At 49.9% G+C, this 18,963-nt stretch overlaps 1 protein-coding gene across 3 annotated transcripts in view; it reads left to right on the top strand.

Annotated features, from left to right (window-relative positions):
• LOC119104210 (alpha-1-macroglobulin) overlaps positions 1-18,963 on the top strand; it is a 100,688-nt gene that overhangs the window by 74,256 nt on the left and 7,469 nt on the right. For all 3 annotated transcript variants that reach the window (XM_037227878.1, XM_037227876.1, XM_037227875.1), the window contains 11 exons: positions 379-491; positions 923-981; positions 4,426-4,543; positions 7,738-7,872; positions 8,075-8,265; positions 9,431-9,515; positions 10,035-10,178; positions 12,247-12,452; positions 13,881-13,966; positions 14,857-14,969; positions 15,870-16,020. In XM_037227878.1, the coding sequence (XP_037083773.1) occupies positions 379-491; positions 923-981; positions 4,426-4,543; positions 7,738-7,872; positions 8,075-8,265; positions 9,431-9,515; positions 10,035-10,178; positions 12,247-12,452; positions 13,881-13,966; positions 14,857-14,969; positions 15,870-16,020 (1,401 nt within the window). The remainder of the gene's footprint in view (positions 1-378; positions 492-922; positions 982-4,425; positions 4,544-7,737; positions 7,873-8,074; positions 8,266-9,430; positions 9,516-10,034; positions 10,179-12,246; positions 12,453-13,880; positions 13,967-14,856; positions 14,970-15,869; positions 16,021-18,963) is intronic.

Raw genomic sequence — 18,963 nt, 5'->3', positions numbered from 1 at the left:
TATATATATATATATATAGTATCTCTATCATGATATCGTGGCTATGATTACCTGTCCGCACCCGCCGTGTTGTGGTGTTTCTACAACATTCGTTTCTCACACGCGGGTGCATGGGTAGAAAGAGCGGTATAAAAGTTACACAAGAGGTCACACCAGCTTCATTCTAAAATTACGTAATACCGACGCCTTCACACAAAGCTGCTCATCCAGACCATTCCACCACATCTGCTGCACTCAACATTTTCCCGTTGTGCTCATCTGCCATGTACCGCGTCGGAGCACGATGTAGCACGACTGATGGTGTGCTTCCGCCGATCGAGCGCCGACGGATGTTTTCCTGTCGACTGAGCACGACTGACAGTGTGCTCCCGTCTGCAGGCGCCGTGGACCGGAGCACAGAGCTGCTAGGCACCGGTAACCAAATCACCGTGGAGGGCGTGTTCAGCCAGTTGAGGCAATTCATCTCGCAGGGCTACCACACTCCCGAACAGGTTGTCTGCCGAGCGGGGAGGGAAAGGGGTCGGCAATGTCGCTTTCGTCGGAGTGGTGCACATGGACTTCAGTGTTGACTGTTCCATGTCGCTAATAGCAGAGAACGGATTAAAACACTATCGATACTCATCACCATTCGGCCTCCCTTGACAATGTCTGTTTTTGCGATGAAGCAAAAGTGCCCGTTTTGAGCGTGGCCGCAAAACATCGCCTTGAAATATATGCACGCTTGTGTCACTCATCTCTTCCCGCAAACCCGAGCGAGCCAAATTGAATCTCTGCGCTCTGACGATGTGGAGACCTATCGTTGCACCGTAGAATATATCAGTAACTGACGTCAGGAACTGCGGTGATCGAGTGGACTGGACTTTCTTGCCTGGTGTTGCGTGATATCGCGGCGCGCCGACGACATCGGCTTTGGTTGCTTCAGGTAACCACAAGGGACTACTGCCTGAACCTGCAGAGAAGCCTGGTTAGCACCCTGGAACGGTACGTCTGCCTTGAGATGTGGAAGGGTGTTCCACATGTCGACTCCGCCGGAACGTCCGTGCGGAAGGCGCAGCCTAAGCACGGAGCTGTGTCGGGAGATCATGCTGTAGCAGGTTGACGTCAGAAAGACAGTCATATGGCAACTTCTCACCTCACGTTTCATCTTTAGAGGCGGCTTTGGCGCTTCTTGGGCGTTGATCACCGCCCTTACGTTACCATGCAATTAAGGTGACACATTCGGAAACGTCACGTCTCCGCAAGGTTGAAACGCTACGACTTTTGGTCAGTGCTGGCGTCTTCCAATTACGTTCAAATAATCGTAATAATTTCCGTTCCTTGGATTAGCTACTGGCATCCGGATAATTAATGACCTTGGTTATTAAACGCCGCCTGTACAGACCTGGCAAGAAAGCCAACAATTAATTGCAGATATATTGCAGTTTAACACAAACTTCCTAGAAATGTAGTGACTCCAGGATACAGTTAAATGACATGATTTAGACAAAGTTATGCTATAAATCATAGAAAAACGACCGAAGTATCATACTTGTCTCATGTGTAAATATGTGCACATTTTTCGACCTGTCAGTTATCCGTCAGCTGTCAGGTACTGCTCGAGTCCTAAGAAGGGCTAGATGGTACTGGTCTTTTGCCCAGTCACGGGCTCCAACTCTAAGTTTCTCCTTACACATGCTGGGATTCGATCCGTGTCTTTAGTTACGTGTTCAACATTGCCCCACCGGACTAACCGGGGAGAGCAAGGTTTCAGTGTAAAAAAGCAGAGTAAGAACTTTCCTTGATTCATTTTCTGGACAGCTGGGGACTTTTTCACGTAAATGAAAGCCATATTTGGCTGATGCTTACGCTTGGTTTACTGATTGGATGTTAGCCAACGTCATGTGTTCTGACTTCCCGATCTTCTCGGCTTCCCAGTGTTGTTTTCCGTCGCTGATAGCTATGTCATCTCGTGCGGATCGGTGATCAGATTGGTTCCATGCACACTCTGCCATACCAGACCTCACATTCTCACCTCCTATGGCTGTCCTTTTGTACCCTTCACTCCGACCGACAGGGGGCGGATCGTTTCTCATTTGTAAGACAAACCGCAACTACGTGGCATGTGGTATGTGCAACTCTTGGCATGTTTCTAACATGTCCGCGGTGTGGCTTCTTTGGTAAATGTTCTTTAGATTGTTGAGCTGCTTCTGAATTCCATGCAGATATTCTATCGTTCGCAGAGTTTTCTGGTGTTCTCTGACAACGCCTTGTCAGGTAACGGGCATGTTACTGCCCATGTTTATGTTGGCTCTCTTCTATCCTGAACATGCTCTTTGGGCTTCTGGTCCACGTAACTTTTTGGGATAGCCTTTCTTGCACAGTGTCTCAATTAGGCGGCTCAGTTCCCTCGTGTTGTGTTGTCGTTGCTAGTGGCGTTTACGCGACATTGAAGATATCCACGATGCCTGTTTTGACCGTGTCCTGCTGGTATGACCGGAAATTTAAGCAAGGGGCATCTTGCTGTAGTCTCCCGGCACACCGAGGTATACCAGGAAACCTGGTTGTATACCGATGTGTTGAAGCTGTTGTCTGTTCTCTTAACGTGAACGTATTAGTATTTTGCACTCGCACGTTAGTATTTTGCACTCGCGTCCTATAGTGGACTGAATGAATGGCTCCCAGCTCCTGATGTGGTCGACGAATGACGCTGCGTCTTCCTGGTGTTGCCAGGAGATGAATGTCTCGCGAACGTATGGCACCCACACTGATGGTTTGAACGGTGCATTTTCCATCGTCATGTCTCGGGAGCAGAATTCACCGGAGGCAGAATTCTCTCGAGGTCACTTTCTCGCCCTGGTAGAAGCATTGCTGGCTTAGCTTGAACGTGAGTTTGTTGACACAGAGTGTGTGCTTGAACGTGAGTTTGGTGACACAGGATATGAGGTTGATACTGATCGGGGCGTATTCCGCCCATTAGACTTTGGTCCTTTCCAACTTGTTCCGCGTAACGGTTGGAGCTTGATGCGTGGGTGAGCAGGCTCACCAAGTCAAAGCTGACAATCTGTGTGTCAAATGATTGGCGCATGTCCTTTACCGAGCAGACCAAGTAGAGATGATTTCTTCATGTGGAGTGGTGACTTTCCACTTCGCTGATGACGTTGGCCAGGAATTGGATCAACATCTGGAAAGCTGAACCGGCAGCTGACGATGACTTGCGGAGTAACAGTGTACATGTGCACCAATCGCAGTTCGTAAATGTGTAGCAGTTTGCGGAAATGCTGGTTAGATGTTTGTTTTCATCATTTCTCAGGTTGGCTGCAGTCCTTGTTTTTTAGGAGCATGGTCAGGACTATTTCTTCCGTTTGCTGTTTGTTTATCATTCAATAAGCTTTTTAGCTTGCGCGTGTACTCCTCTTGTACATACCTCTGCTCTACCGTAGCATTGTCTGTGTCAGCTTTGTCCATGTCTGTGTCAGCTGGAAATTTGATAACGCTTTCGTCATTAGTGGACTTCTTCATGGCGGCTCGTTACTCGTTCATCACCTACGGCCTTGGTGGTCTTAGTCTCTCCAACGCTTGTAGGATCTCGTAGCGTAACATGGTCTCTGGAAGCGCAGTTTCGCAGTACACGTAACGCGTCTCCCCGATCTCTCCATGCCCGCCTTATCGTCTCTTCAAAGCACCCGACGGTGATTTGGAGAAATAACAAGATATTAATGAAGATACTGATACAGTTCACGTGCATGCCAGTCTCAACAAGTCTTCTCCAAGATGTCTGTCAGTCGCCACCCTTAAGCTGACTTGACAGCACGAAGCGTTTAAGGATTCTCAGCATGTTTCGAGGGACAGCTGTTTAGAAGCGCGTCAGCAAGAGAGCCGTTTTGCCTCCAATGGCATAGTATGCATGCCCAGAAAACCCATTAGTTTTCTTTCAATCTCCGGGTGTGAGGGAGGTATGACAAGACCAGCCAAGATGGGGGCATATCCGAACCAATTAACGTTACCCTCAACGCAATGAAGTGCATCATTTCCCCCCAATCCACATCATCACCCCCAAACCTCAGCACATCTCTGCCGTCCAAAGGCAAAACCCATATGTTAATTTTTTGGCCGGCTTGCGTTTTTTTATGTCAGCTGATTCGTCTACTGATGCTGAATTCGGTGATCAAAACCGTTAGTCCAAATTCAGTCCAAATTAGTCCAAATTTTCACAAGCTTTTAGCCAGTTCTTTTAGCTAAACGCTTGTGCAAATTTAAACTTTTGGTTTAAATATCAGAATTCAGCATGAGAAGAGAATCAGATGACTTAAAAACGCAAAATAGCCAGAAATTAACATATGGGGTTTTACCTTTGGACTGCAGATCATGCCCTGTTTCCGCGTGGCTGCACCGTCGGTGGAGCTGTGTGACCCCTGTGACTGACTTTGTTATGGGTGCCACCGCCAGGAGCGGTGCCTGGGATGAAGAGCAGGGACAGGACGACATCACCTTCTCACGTTTTAGAGTGAGCTTGGGCGACGACCACTTCAGGACCGACCGGCTCGATGCGCTGGAGTCGTTCGACGTGAGTGATCAGCTGCTGATATTGATAAAATGTTTGATGGTACATGACATTGCGGTTATGGTGACGTGATGGGTGAATCCGAACAAACGGTTATCACTGTGAATGATTATGGTGACTCATTATGGTTATGGTTTATCTTAATGGCTCTGCCATTAAGAGCTCTGGCTAGTCTCAGCACGGTTTGCTGCAGCGTCAGTTACCAGACTTCAAACCGTCTTGGTCGTGTTTGAAGCTGATGTAGAATCTGTCTTTCACTAGACAAGTGGAGGAGAAGGAAACCTAACACATCTAGGCTCAGCTGTGAAGGGAGCAAAGTCTTGAATTTTGTAGTTCCATTTCGTTTTACCGGTCCAGCATTCCTTTTTTGAATTACGCATCACATTGATCAAGGTTTAAAGAAAGTCACTATGCTATTGTGAAGGGTTAAAATAAGCACATGGATGGAGGGATGGTCCGTTTGGATGATCCGTGTCTGGTCTTTGGCTATAGTGAAATCACAGCTACAGTTAGAAACGTATCAAAGTCACTGTGTGACGCGGTCGATACGACACATAACAGGAGCCGCACAACTGACGACGGCACAAAGTGGTGCTCTAATGCTCGTGGTGATGTTGGGCATGTTTTCGATTTTGGGGGAGATACTGAGCTGATGCCACTTCTGACGAGGGTGGTGCGCAACTCTACATGACTGGTGATGGCAGAGTACTCTGAGATACTGGGTATGGTTTCTGGGACCGAGCAGGCTATCGGACGCTATCAGACACCTGGTCAGATATCTGATAAAAAGATCCGGTCCCGGTAAGATATCCGGTCCTGGCCAGATATCCGATGGAAAGATATCCGGTCCTGGTCAGATATTCGATGAAAATATATCCGGTCCTGGTCAGATATTCGATGAAAATATATCCGGTCCTGGTCAGATATTCGATGAAAATATTTCCGTCCTCGTCAGATATTCGGTGAAAATATATCCGATCCTGGTCAGATATTCGAAGAAAAGAAATCCGGTCCTGTTCAGATGTCCGATGACAATATATCCGGTCCCGGTCAAATACCCGATTTAAAAGATATCCGGTTCTGGTCAGATATCCGGTTTTCAAAGAGCACAAATGTAAGCCCTGCCCCGGTCCGCTCGTCAACGGAGAGGCTTGCCGATTCAACAAAAAAGGGATCCAGTGGCGAAGGAGGTGAAGGAGGCTTCCCGGGCTCACCGGCCGAGGTCCGCACGGCTGTGGACCAATATCACGGAGATATGGGATCCAGCTCAAACGTAAACGATGTCTTGAAGTCCTTCGCAGAGTTTCAGAACAGTGAAAAGATGGGGTGCTGCTTGCATGAGGCCAACATCCTCTCCTCCTAAGAACCCCCGCCAAATCCACAAGTGGTCAGTGACTAGAGCATTCCTTTCAACTTGTTTGGCTGCACAAACCCCCATGAACACTTTTAGAAGGTTATGGTAATCCTCTAACAAAATGACGATCGGCTGGGTGACCTGTTCTGTGCAACGACCACAGGTTCCTGAACAGAGCGTTCAAGACGCTAGCTAGCGCCTTGTTTCAACCCACTTGCATCGAGCTGCAATGACGCAAGAGTTCCACAGCGAGCAGAAATAGGATGGTAATGTGGTGTCTCGCGAGTGAAACACGACAAGAAGCAGAAGCCGTCTAGTGGGAGGAACTGGTAGGACGGCTGCGTTTTAAGCTCAGTGTTTGTAAAGTAACCGCTTTGGGCATTACTTAACTTGCTAAGTGTTGTCGCAAGGAACATTATTCAGATATATGAGACAGTAATAATAGCCTTATTCCTCGGAGAAAACCAGGAGAGGCAGATTGGTTGATATTTCGGCAACATGCCCTTATCGAAGCAATAGCAGAAGTAAATTCAGAATTGCCTGCCGATGATCCTACTCAATTTTTCAGGTTTTTTTAAAACAGAGAGCCACAGCTTTTACAGGACACCAACATTCAAGGGACTAAATTAAGACCGATTGCCAGCCATTGCCACGTTACAGTGCATATCTACGAATTAGAATACGCAGAAATACGTGTATATGCAAACGAATTCAAGCAAACAGGCATCACGTATGACGTTTTTTCAAACATGCAAGCAAGCTGAAGTAAAGAGATATCACACATCGTGCATCAATCATGCATGCAAGCGTTTTCAATGGAACAGGCATCGCACATCACGCGTCAGGCATCACCTACACATGCCAACGATTTTAAGCTAGCGCACATCACGCATAAAGACACATATCGCGTGCACATAATCGGCCAGGATGAGCCCGGTATGGTAAGATTTGGTCGCCGACTTTTTATAAGAATAAATTCGCTTATTTTCCTGTCTGTGTGTTTATGAGCTCTGTAGATTACTTTGAGCTCTAAAAGGGGCGTACGATCCATACCTCCCTCGATTTCAGCCTGAGCGTGTTTTACCAAAAAATGGTCACCGAAAGGGGTACTCCCTGTTTTGCTTTATCGTCTCGCAGGTGTTTATTAAACCTTAATGATTAAACAACTAAAGCAACTCATCAAGCTTTCGACAGAACACCAACATTCTAACGGCAAAATTCTAAACTACTATTCAGACAGCTTTGCGCGCCAACTCCAGTAGAAACACGGTCTAAAAACGGTCTAAACCGGCATAAACGGCTAGTATCTTAGCAGGCCGAGCAGGTTTGAACCGTGACGTCAGGCCAGTAGAATGTCCTCCCTGTCCCGAGCTGTCTCCGGCTATGTGGGACCTTTTGTGATGTCCCTACTCACCTCGTGCCTAAATAGTGTGCACATGCAGTGTCAATCTCGCATGTCACGCAGCCAGGTGGGACATATCCCGCAGTTTGGCGAGCCGCTGTACTCTTGGCTGCCGCCGCCTAGGCTGTGATGGGCAGCATCACATTTTTTTTTTGTCACGGGGAATGTTGTCGCGAAACGTTAGCCGGCTGTGAAAACAGGTATCAGGTCGCTTCAAATGCTGCTGTTGTGGGTGCGCCTAGAAGAATGTTTGCATCTTATCGCTATTATTTAGCAGCTTATTCATACAGGCCACAAAACAAAGCACGTGAGTATTTCATGCCAACGCGTGTGCCGTGCATGATCAAGGACATGTAAATTATTAGCTAGCCAGACGTTCATCTCCTGCAACGAAGTCGCTCATCGACAGGCAGTACTCTATCGCACTCTTACCACCCCCAGGAGACGGGCTTTCTGGTGATGACCAATCTCGCACTGGAGACAAGGCCCTGCTACAAACGCGTGCAGGCCCGGGAGATACCGGAGGAGGACATAGATTATCTACCTGATTTAACTACCAGAGTTTTTGGAGGATTGGTAAGTCATTCTCATGTATGGACGTGCAAGTCTTATTTAAAGGCTGTGAGGGAGTCACGTTGCCCCCGAGAGAGCTATGGTGGTGAAGCTGTCGTCTGAACTCGGTTGTGCGAATATTTACCATTCTGTGATGTGCGACTCGTGCTTACCTACGCAGCTGGGGCCTGCGTCTTCCGTTGCTAACTTTGCCGTCACCACTCAGGCGTCACCGGGCGCCGGTGCCAGGCCGATCTTTGCCAACCGCTTCGGAAGGCCACGGGGGCAGGCCGGCGTCGCGCAGTCGGGTAAAGCCGGAGCTCCAGGGCCCCCCAGTTCAGGCAAACCCGCTCCGATCGGGGACCAGGTCCGCGACTCCTTCTTGGAGGCCTTCCTCTTCTCCATCGAGACGATCGGGTGAGGCACGAGTCAGAGAAGTGCGGTGTGCGCAGCTGGGGAGAGTAAGGCGGGGGGGGGGGGGGGGGCTGGCCCCGCAGAAGCTCCAGGCTGTTCCTTAGCAAGTGTAGCTGTGGCGGTCAGATGTGCTTGCTCCCTGCGCTTCACTCCATGTTTCACGATTGCCCCATGTCGGCTTTGAAGCAGCCTTTCTTGATTCTGACTCGGTATTTTGCTGCGAGCTTCGTGGGACCTCCTCTATTTTCTTGGTGCCCTTTCTACTGTTCTGTTGGCGCAGTGAGTACACAGGCCAGTGTTCCAATACTCGGCCACTTGGGATGTCAATATTTTTCATGCTGTAACACCCCGGATTTGGGCTTACTGCCTATGGCCCCTCCTTTGCTCGAAATCGACTAATCAGCATCGGACCGGGCGGCTGTCAAACCAGTATCTATGCGTCTCAGGCTTGACAAATGGGCTGAGTGGGTCAGATGTCTGGGTCGGGTCAAAGGGCGACGGATTAGCGTAAACGAATTGCGTGCGGGGACCGCCGGAGAGCCAGGACTATGGTAGCATGAACTTATATTTGCGTTTGCACACCCTGCTGTATAAATTTTGGAACGCCGACACAGGCTCTCCATCGTCATCCCGAAAGTCGTGTCTGTCGTGTCTGTCTGCACTGCAAAGTCGTGTCTGTCGTGTCTGTCTGCACTGCAAAGTCGCGTCTGTCGTGTCTGTCTGCACTGCAAAGTCGTGTCTGTCGTATCTGTCTGCACTGCAAAGTCGTGTCTGTCGTGTCTGTCTGCACTGCAAAGTCGTGTCTGTCGTGTCTGTCTGCATTGCAAAGTCATGTCTGTCTGCACTGCAAAGTCGTGTCTGTCGTGTCCGTCTGCACTGCAAAGTCGTGTCTGTCGTGTCCGTCTGCACTGCAAAGTCGTGTCTGTCTGCACTGCAAAGTCGTGTCTGTCGTGTCCGTCTGCACTGCAAAGTCGTGTCTGTCGTGTCTGTCTGCACTGCAAAGTCGTGTCTGTCGTGTCTGTCTTTACTGCAAAGACGTGTCTGTCGTGTCTGTCTGCACTGCAAAGTCGTGTCTGCACGCCACTCCGGATTCCCTCTCTCTCTGTCGTTGATTGTCTTTCCGGTGACCTCATCGACCGTAGCACAGGCGACCTATTTATGCCGGCAGCCCGGAGGGCATCAAGGTGCTGACCCAAGATATCCCCGACACCATCACCTCGTGGGTCGGCTCTGCCATCTGCTCCCATCCTCAGGTAAATAAACGAGTTTGATCTCAGGATGGTGGGGAGCTTTTCATCTCAAGAAGTTGGGGAATTCATGGTTCTAGGTAGGTGCGGAGGTTTGACCCGGGACACGTGGGAATCTCTTGGCCGACTTAGCTGGGGACTTACAGGCGACGTATTGTAGACGGGGAGTTCTGTTCTTCAGGTTTCGCACTGGTTTCCGCTTTTGGTATGTAAAGTGCTGATGGATAATCCCAAATATTTGGTTGCTCGGATTAAACCTACGATTAATTAAGGTACGTAGCACTTGTAGGTCGCTGCTGTTCCAAACAGCTGACACTGTTGTTATTGCTGGTGCTGAAACATATGTTGCAAATGCCTCACATCATAACGCCGTTCATAGCAAAGAAACCACAACGATGCAACACCTTACAGGTGAAACACACGCATACCAGTAAGCTCTTATAGTGTTTTTTGTTTTTTTGGCCGAGAGCGCAGCGGTTCGTATATTTCCATGATTTGGCCATGACGTCATCGTGTTCCCACCAGGATGGGTTCGGTGTCTCCAACAAGTCAGAGGTCAAGGGCTTCAAGCCGTTCTTCACAGAGGTCACGCTACCGTACTCCGTGAAGCGCGGAGAGATCCTGAACATGTCTTCCACCGTCTTCAACTTCCTCGATTCCAGTCTGTCGGTAAGCGGGCCACAAGATACTCCTCACACTTTAGAACGGCTCCACCATTCGCACATCACGGCAGCGACATATCTACTCTGATGATGAGTGATTGCCTTGAATTTCTCCCAGACTGGCCGTTTTTCATAACGGCACCTGATGAGAGGGTTAGTGCGACCCCTTTGGGGTTTCCAACTAAAGGAAGATAGAGCTTAGCATAAAACACCAGTGGATGGGCCTCAACGAGATCTTGCGATTGGTAGTAGCTGTCACGTTTAGACCAATCATTAACCTAGAGGGGTTGGGTCCTAAGAGGGGCAGGGCTGTGAACTGCGCCGGGAGGTCTTCAAGGTAGCTATTTCAGGTCCAAACCCCATCTTAATGTGGAAGCTCCCTTGAAGTGGAAATGTGGAAACTCCCTCGACGGGGAAATGCGGGAACTCCCGTCTCGTCGTGTCGCTGCGCAGCGTTGCTCGAAAACTACCGCTGCCCCGAAACCAGAAAAGCTGAGAAAACAACTTTGGTGTAAAAACTTACACAATGGATGTCCTATGCCACATGCCGGAGAGGCATCCCCAAAAACATCGGACTTTATCACAGCAAGCATTTTTCAGGATGAGGGTTAACACGTGCTTGAGTGGGGTCAATTTGACATCGAAGGTTTTTCTGGAATTATTTCCGAACGGCCCGGCGTAGCTACGTCACACTTAATGTGGCGGTAGGGCATTGATTAGCGGATCGTTTGGTACAACAGAGACGCCCCATGTATGATCGCTAACCTATGGCAGTTCAGGTCGTGACTGTCAGCGAAGGCTATTTCAAGGGAACCCTTGAAGCTTATCCAGCAACAGAGTGCTAGACGAAGCAATTAATCTCCGAGATACTTTGTAGGCAATAAAACAATTATATTCAAAATAACAATAAGCTCCATTGAGCTAAGGCCATATATGAAGGTCAGGCCAACGTCTATTTTTGGTACTGAATAGCTGGCTTATTGGCACAGTTTCTGCGGCTCAATTCGAACTTATTATGAACAGGAACCGCACCAGTAATGCCACATGGACTTCTTAAAGGCCAGAGTAGGTCGCTGACCGAATATGATCCTGGGCAACATTTATTTTTCAGGAACATACCACCTAGCGTAAACTGACGCGTATTAAGATGACAAAAAAGAAACATAGAATGGTTATTGGTCGCCTTGGCTTATTAGAGGCGAAAAGGTCACTGACATGAAAAAATACCTGTGACCTTTTGCCAAGAACAGGTAGCTAAGTTAGAGGCCACAGCTTTGGTAGATCCAGAGATTACTTTGGTAACCAATCAGAAATTCGACCTAGTCTGACCTTATTTGACGTCAAGATCAGGACATAGCGGCCTTAAATTTGGAGGCAAGTGGGTTTACGGGCAGACCAACTTCCCATGTCAATTGTCTTCTCTCTCTCTCTCTCTCTCTTCTCTCTCTTCTCTCTCTCTCTCTCTCTCTCTCTCTCTTCTCTCTCTCTCTCTCTCTCTCCTCTCTTCTCTCTCTCTCTCTCTCTCTCCTCTCTCTCTCTCTCCTCTCTCTCTCTCTCTCTCTCTCTCTCTCTCTCTCTCTCTCTTCTCTCTCTCTCTCTCTCTCTCTCTCTCTCTCTCTCTCTCTCTCTCTCTCTCTCTCTCTCTCTCTCTCTCTCTCTCTCTCTCTCTCTCTCTCTCTCTGCCTCTCCCTCTTAGTGTTTGAGATCTCAGGGGGTCAAATTGCCCCCACTTCACCCGAGTGAATGGCATTCAACTTGCCATCTGGGCATGCGTTTATGTGCTAATTACGGGCACTTCTCATAAAATCGCAGGTAGTCTTAATACTACTACCTCCGTAAGTTACTGACCGATATACAGGAAAACCCGTCTCTCGGACGTCTCCAACTGCGGGCTTTAGGCAACTCTAAGACGTCACCCTGCTACATTAGCAGACGTCGCAGTGCACACAAGGTGCCAGTCGCAAACGTTGCAGTACACACCGATTACCAGCTGCAGATGTTGTAGTGGCCACCAGCACAACAGCTGTCACTTACAGGTCACTGCACCAGGCGTTACAGTACCCCGTTCCCGGCAGGTGTACCTGGAGCTGGCGGCGTCGGAGGATTACTCGCTCGCGGACGAGGTCTCGCCCGCGGGCATTGACCTCTGTGTGCCGGCGGGCCGCTCCAAGGTCAGCCACTTCCCGCTGACCTTCACCTCTCTGGGCGAGGTCAACATCACCGTCACGGCCAGACTCCGAGACGGCAACTGTGACCAGCCGAACACCGTCGGCCCCGGCAGGTGGGTTTTCGATAGCTTTTAGCTCTGACGGTGGGCCTTATTATCAGCGTAACGTGATTCGTTGATGAAATGCATTAGCTTCCTACACGACGTCTGTGGCGTGGCGACTCCAACCGAAATAAATCACGCAGTGGTCAGGACCAGCAGAATCACAAGCTATCGGATGTTGGCAGAGCAGTCCGCTCAATACCCGGATGCCATCTTCAGTGGAAAGACGCTGTGATCTGGGCATCTGATTGGCTGGAATGAGAGGGGAGAGGGGTATCACAGACGTGGAACCGCGTGTCTGGACTCACTCACATCTCGCCCGCACGATTGATTGATTCTTGTCGTTTGTGGCTCGCTATCCGGGCAACTGTCTTGGTCATGGCTCATATCCGAGCCAGATGCTGGGCGCTAGATTTAATCAAATTGCAGAATTGGTGCTCACTGTCTCAGGGTGCCTTGTCGTGAGTCCTTGATAGTAACTGATGATGAAGCCCCGTATTCGTCTAGTAATATAAGTGATGAAGGTCCCGTAGAATTGCCCATATTAAAGCACATGAACACCTTATAACCATTTTGTCGTGTTGGGCAGGGATATTTCACTATTTTGGGGTCACTGTCGAATTTTTGGGCTATGCTGCCTCATTAAGTTTCGCATGAAATACAGGCAGGGTACAGAATTCATCTGGCGTTTTCGTGCGTTATGCTGCTTTACCGTGTCCTCGCGTGGTGGGTTGATGAGGGTGCATTCGTGGGGTGCATTCGATTGTTCTTTTACTCGTTATATTATGTAGACGTTTTTTGCCGAACGTGCTCCTGTTTACATATTTTTAATTTTCATGAACATAAGTGCGCATGTGAGGCACAAGCACTCTCGTTTGCACGGACCACGCAGACGCACAACAATGGAAACTGCAAATTATGTTGTGACGGATAAAACGCTGTTTTCGCCCATCGTTTTTCATTGACACTCTGACGTGTACTTGCATTAACCCGTGGTGCCATGCCTGTCTCGCTTCGATCACGTAACGGAAACCGATTTCACCTGACGTCGCGTCTAATATTGTTGTCCACTTCACTGTGAACGCCCAAAGCCGCAGGTCTATCGGATATGACGTCATTATTGACCGCAACGAGCTAGTTCCGCTTACGTGCGGTTCGCTGCGAAGGCACCCTGGAACCGTACCAGTCGCACTATCTTTGAAAGCAGATGTTTTACTCCTGTGTGCAAAAAGAGAGAAAATGTGGAGGGAAAAGGCTTGCAGAGGCACATGCTTCTCCCTTTTCTTACTACCTTAGCATGCACGGAAAGGGTTTCATTAAAGTCTTGGCTTAGAAAAGGATCTTTCCCTGACATTGTCCGTGCTCCGAATCTTCCACGCCCCCGCGTTTGGAATGTCATTGGCAGTACAAACACCGTGACCCTCCTGCTGTGACCGGTAGTGACACGGTCATCCGTCCGCTGGTGGTAAAACCCGAGGGATTCCCGCAGGAGGAGACAACGTCACGGTTCGTGTGCCTGGACGAAGGTGAGTGATGACTTGTGACAGAGCCAGAAGTACGCGGGTCCTGGTTTAGTCCATCAAACTCGCCCAGTGCGTGCGTACGTGCGTGCGCGTGTGTATGTGCATGTGTAGGTGTGCGTGCGTGCGTGCATACGTACGTACGTGCGTGTTTACGTGTGTGCGTGTTTGCGTGCGTTTCTGCGTGTGTGCGTCAGCTAAATGGCGGCGTGTTGTGCGACAGAGCCTTTGTTGGAGCACTGTCCGAGTGGATGTGACGGTGTTTGAGGTGCTTCGGTGCATGGTGTTGAGTGATATTTGATGGCTTGTTGCGGTGTGTGGTGATGGCTGGTAGGGTTGGGACAATGAGCCACGAAAACACGCGAGGAGGATCTCAGTCCTAAGAATTGATGAATATGCCATAGCTTTGTCTTATGCTGTACCGTAAATAACTTCTCCGTGGAAAGCTAGGAAACCACGACGAGTCGACTTGGTATCAGGAATATCCAGAAACCAAATTTAATGGGACGCTGAAACACAATTCCTTTATTTATCGATATAATTTACTGCCTATGTAATTGGTCGTTTGTTATTTCAAACCACTGCTGCTCTATCAAAAACTTTACTTTTTCGAGGGGCTCCAGTTCGGGGTAAAGCGTCCTGTATATCGCTTGGGGTCTTTTTCAGAAATGTTTGCGATAAAATCAGCACGAGCTTTCCCCGCGTAATGTTGAGCAACAGTACTCCGGCAATGTGTGTTGTATTTTCATTTGCAATAGTAACACATGCTTTACTTGCACAACGACCGTCTCCAGAGGCGACGAGCCTGTTGCGGATCGTCGCTTAAAAGACTTTAAACCATAATGCGGTCGGATCTCCTGGCATAGAAAGACCCTGACTTGCTCCTGATGTGTCAGGAGCTGAGCCTTACGTGGAGCAGATCCCGATGGTTGCTCCTGAAGGCCTGGTGCCGGACTCTGAGCGGGCTTATTTCTCCGTGGTGGGGGATCTGCTCGGACCTTCGTACGACGTAAGTTTGTCCCAGCTGTACCTCTCATCCGTGCATCCAGTTTTGATGCATGACACTCATGGACACAATTGAGAGTAAAACAAACGTAACGAATGAATGCACATTTCTTCCCGCTTTCTTCCTCGCCAATATAAGCCTTTTTCCAGGCGCTGATTGATGGGTGGGAGGGGAGGGGGAGGAGGGTCAACATCTCCCTTCCCCTAGTTCCCTTCCCGTTTCCAAACTAACACCGACAGAACCACGCGAAAAAACAGCAGAGGCTTGGTCTCAAGAGGATCTCGCCATTGATAAAGGCTTTCATGTTACTTGGTGAGTACGTGACCTCAGGAATGCAGTTTCCTTTTCAGTTAGAAACATTAAACCCCTCACCCCAACTTGGACTCTAGCCCACCGCCCACAGCTTCCAATTCTACGTAGAAGTCCGTTCATTCGTGTATTTTGTGGGCAGGCTAAGCTATTTTCACTGTTCATCTCCCATCCTACCCCCATCCCGGCGCTTCTCATTGTTCGAAGCTACGCCTCTTGTTGACCGAACTCGGCCGAGCCAAAGGACAGCATGTCCGGAAAATCAAACAGTTACAGCTTTGTGTGCTTAAGAATTTACTGATGATGCAGGGCTTTGTTAATAAAACAGCGCTGGCCCACTGTGCGCGATCTGCAAAGTCAGCAGCCCAAATACCCTCAGAGACCCTTGGGGGGGGGGGGGGGGCGCCGTCGACACTCCCCTATCACGGTGAGGGTAAAAAATGTAAAATAGCCAATGGATTAATTGTGTTTAATTTTTTGCAAATTTTCACTGGGGTGCAGTCTCTTTTGAGATGCTCCTACGGTGCCACTGTAGTTAAGGAAGCTGCTTAGCCGACTTATCGACGTGCAATAACCACCTGCCGTGACCGTCAGAACCTGGGCCGCCTGATGGACATCCCGAGGGCTGGAGGAGAGCCCAACATGTTGGCCTTCGTGCCGTACATCCACGTGAGGGCGTATTTGGAGCACACCGGGCTGCTGACCCCCTTGGACCGGGACCGGACCACCAACGGCATGAGACAAGGTAAGACAAAACCTGGAGCATTCTGGACTGCTGACCCCGGGACCGGAACCGGACCACCAACAGCAAAAGACAAGGGGTAACAGAAACCGGGAAAACAGACGGACAGGCATATAATTCAGAGCGGCCTGGACCGAGCCAGGATCACGAAAACAGACGGACAGGCATATAATCTAGAGCGGCCTGGACCGAGCCAGGATCACTAAAACAGCAGACGGCCGCTCAGACGTCTACGGTAAGCGTCATCTTCTATCCACCCGATAGCCCGGTGAGGCCCAGCCTGAGGCGCCTACAGGATCAGTCCCGAGAGTCCGTCAGCACAGGCGAGCTTGTCTTTCTCTTCGGCGACGTGAACTTAAACGCGTTGGACACGAGCTCGTCCCACATACGTCGCCACTCCGACACCATCAACGAGCTGAACATGGTGCAGCCGGTCGACGGCCCGACTCATCTTCACCCAGCTCCATCAGCGCTGGATTACATCGTCACCAACCAGCGTGACCCCGCACATGAGGTCGACATCTTGCCTCGTGAGCGCACATATGGGTGCCGTCCGGAGGAACCCACAGTGGCATGCTCTGCGCGCCTGGAAACGCGCAGGCTGGGGCGCCATCCGTCTCAATCTTCTGTCATCTGATCGGAGCCAGGTGGATGGCGTCACCGACGTCAGCACGCGCCTGCGGCACTCCATGACTGTGTGGAACGCCGTGATGCACCGCTGCTGCCCAGTTACAAGAATGCGTGTCTTCACACCGCACTGTCGCTGGCTGGCCGACGACCCGGTCCTGCGAGAGCTTATGTCCGAGCGAAACAGGGCACGCGACACCTGGCTGTGTCTGCGCACGCCACAGACTAAGTCTGACTTAACGCGACTACGCAATCAGCTTAAGAGCCGCCTGATTGTAGCAAGGAGTGAATTTATTCGCGGCGAGATGGCGTCGTGGTCACGGCGGTTGTCGGCTTACCTTCAAGAGGTCCGCCATGGCAGCTTCGACACCAACTGAGGCCGCGTCTGCGGTGAGCATCAGGGGGCCGAGGTGACGGCCGGCAAACTCAGTGGCCACTTCGCCGCCGTGGGGCCCGCATCGCGGCCAACCTGCGGGGTTCAGTGAACGGCGGCTCCAAGAACCCCAGACCGCCCACTGTCTGCGCCGCTGGCTTCTCGCTCCGATCTGCGACGCTACCAGAGCTGTCACGGTGTGTTCAGCGTACGAGCACATCGCAGACGGTGGACATGGATGACGTCCCACTCCAGGCTGTGCGGGAATGTTCATCAGTCGTTTCCAACAACATGCTCCCAGACGCCTGGAGGATGGCGTGTGTTGGACCAGTTCGGATGTCAGGTGATCTAGTTGTGCCCTCCAACAATAGACTTGTGTCTCTGCGCAACATGCTCTCTAAGATCTAAGGAAAAGGTAGCTTGCACCCAGCTAACGGAATATTTCAACACGACAGGGCTGCTGCGTCCACCCCAGTACGCCTATAGGCCGCGCCACTTGACCGGGGATGCCGTGCTCGCCACAGTTGAGCGCCTGGTCGCCAACACCGACGACGGGTTTGTATCGTCGGTAACGACGATCGAGCTGTCAAAAGCGTTCGACGGTATCGACCACGGTGTCTTCTTCATCAAGTTGTCTTGGCATGTCGTTACCGATGTGGGATGGTTTGGGGGTTAATTGAATGGCCGAGAGCAGATGGTGCGTGGAAGATGGCTCACTCTCCCCACGTCATGTCATGCGGTGTGCTCCAGGGCCCAATCAGCCGGTCCTACTTTGCTCATTTAGTTTACCAACGACCTATATGGATACTTGTCTCATGGCCGCCTCATGTCCCACGCTAACAACACCATGCACGAGGAATGCGCGCCCTTGCAGACCAGGTCTCGCCGACCTCAAAACCAGACTGGAACTTACCATGCGGGGCCTTCAGTTTTGGTACAGTGCCAGTTCTCTCCAATTGAACGAAACAAAGCTATTTTAAGCTCGTTGGATCAAAGCAAAATGTAAGAAGTCAGCTGACTTCCACTTTAAAGTAAACGCTTCGGCCGTGCATACCTGAAGAAGCATAACAATTATCGGCATCATAAATTGACTGTTCTCTGTCACCGAGTACCTACGTCTCGAGCGTCGTGGAAAATGCAAAAAAAAGAAAAATGCAATGGCATCCTCGTTTCTTTTTGCGTATCCCGTCTATACATCATCCCAGCTCTTCTCAGAATTCAAAACATGACTATGGTCTGAAACCGCAATAGCCAGCTTGTGGATGGTTTCCAATATACTGATACTGGCACCGACCTGCGCAAACCAATGTCCTCCACTGAGAGAGGTGCGTTCCGTGTGCGTCTGGATTTCACAGCACTTGCTCCACTAACAGTGCAGTGCATCAAGTCGCACACCTTCTTTGTTTGACTGGCTAAATAGGAGAGTGCATTTGTGTGGTATATGGAAAGTATTTTGACCAGAGCTGAGCGGCATTCGGGAAGGACACCAGCAATCCATTTGGCCTTCATTTTCGGACGCATCACAAATTTGATGGGCTGCCTGACATTCCATCTCGTGGAAAATGTCATCTAAGTGTTTTGGGCAGGTAGAAGCTAAACATAGGTGAAAAAGGAAGTAAAGAAGGATTTGCCTGTTCGAATGCTTTGGTGTCAAAACTAACTTTGGCATGAAGTGTTCCCAGAAACGTCCACGTGCAGGATTGTATTTTTTAACGCTTCGAGCTTTTTATGCTCAACCATGCAATTTTTATATCAAAACTCACCTTGAGTGGGGTTTCTTACCGAAAGAATTGCAAAATCTGCAGTATATATTGTATTTTATTCGTGCTTGAGGCTTTTCAGTCTTTGGAGTCTTGTGAGCGTGCCCGGCATAACCGAGATGAAAACGCACAGACTTCGGCGGGCTTTGGGTAGATAGAAACATGTTTGTTGAATTTTGGGCAAGC

The sequence above is a fragment of the Pollicipes pollicipes genome, unplaced genomic scaffold, assembly GCF_011947565.3.
Source record: "Pollicipes pollicipes isolate AB1234 unplaced genomic scaffold, Ppol_2.1 Scaffold_6052;HRSCAF=7182_pilon_pilon_pilon, whole genome shotgun sequence".
NCBI classification, from domain to species: Eukaryota; Metazoa; Arthropoda; class Thecostraca; order Pollicipedomorpha; family Pollicipedidae; genus Pollicipes; species Pollicipes pollicipes.
This window is presented reverse-complemented; position numbering and strand designations above follow the sequence as displayed.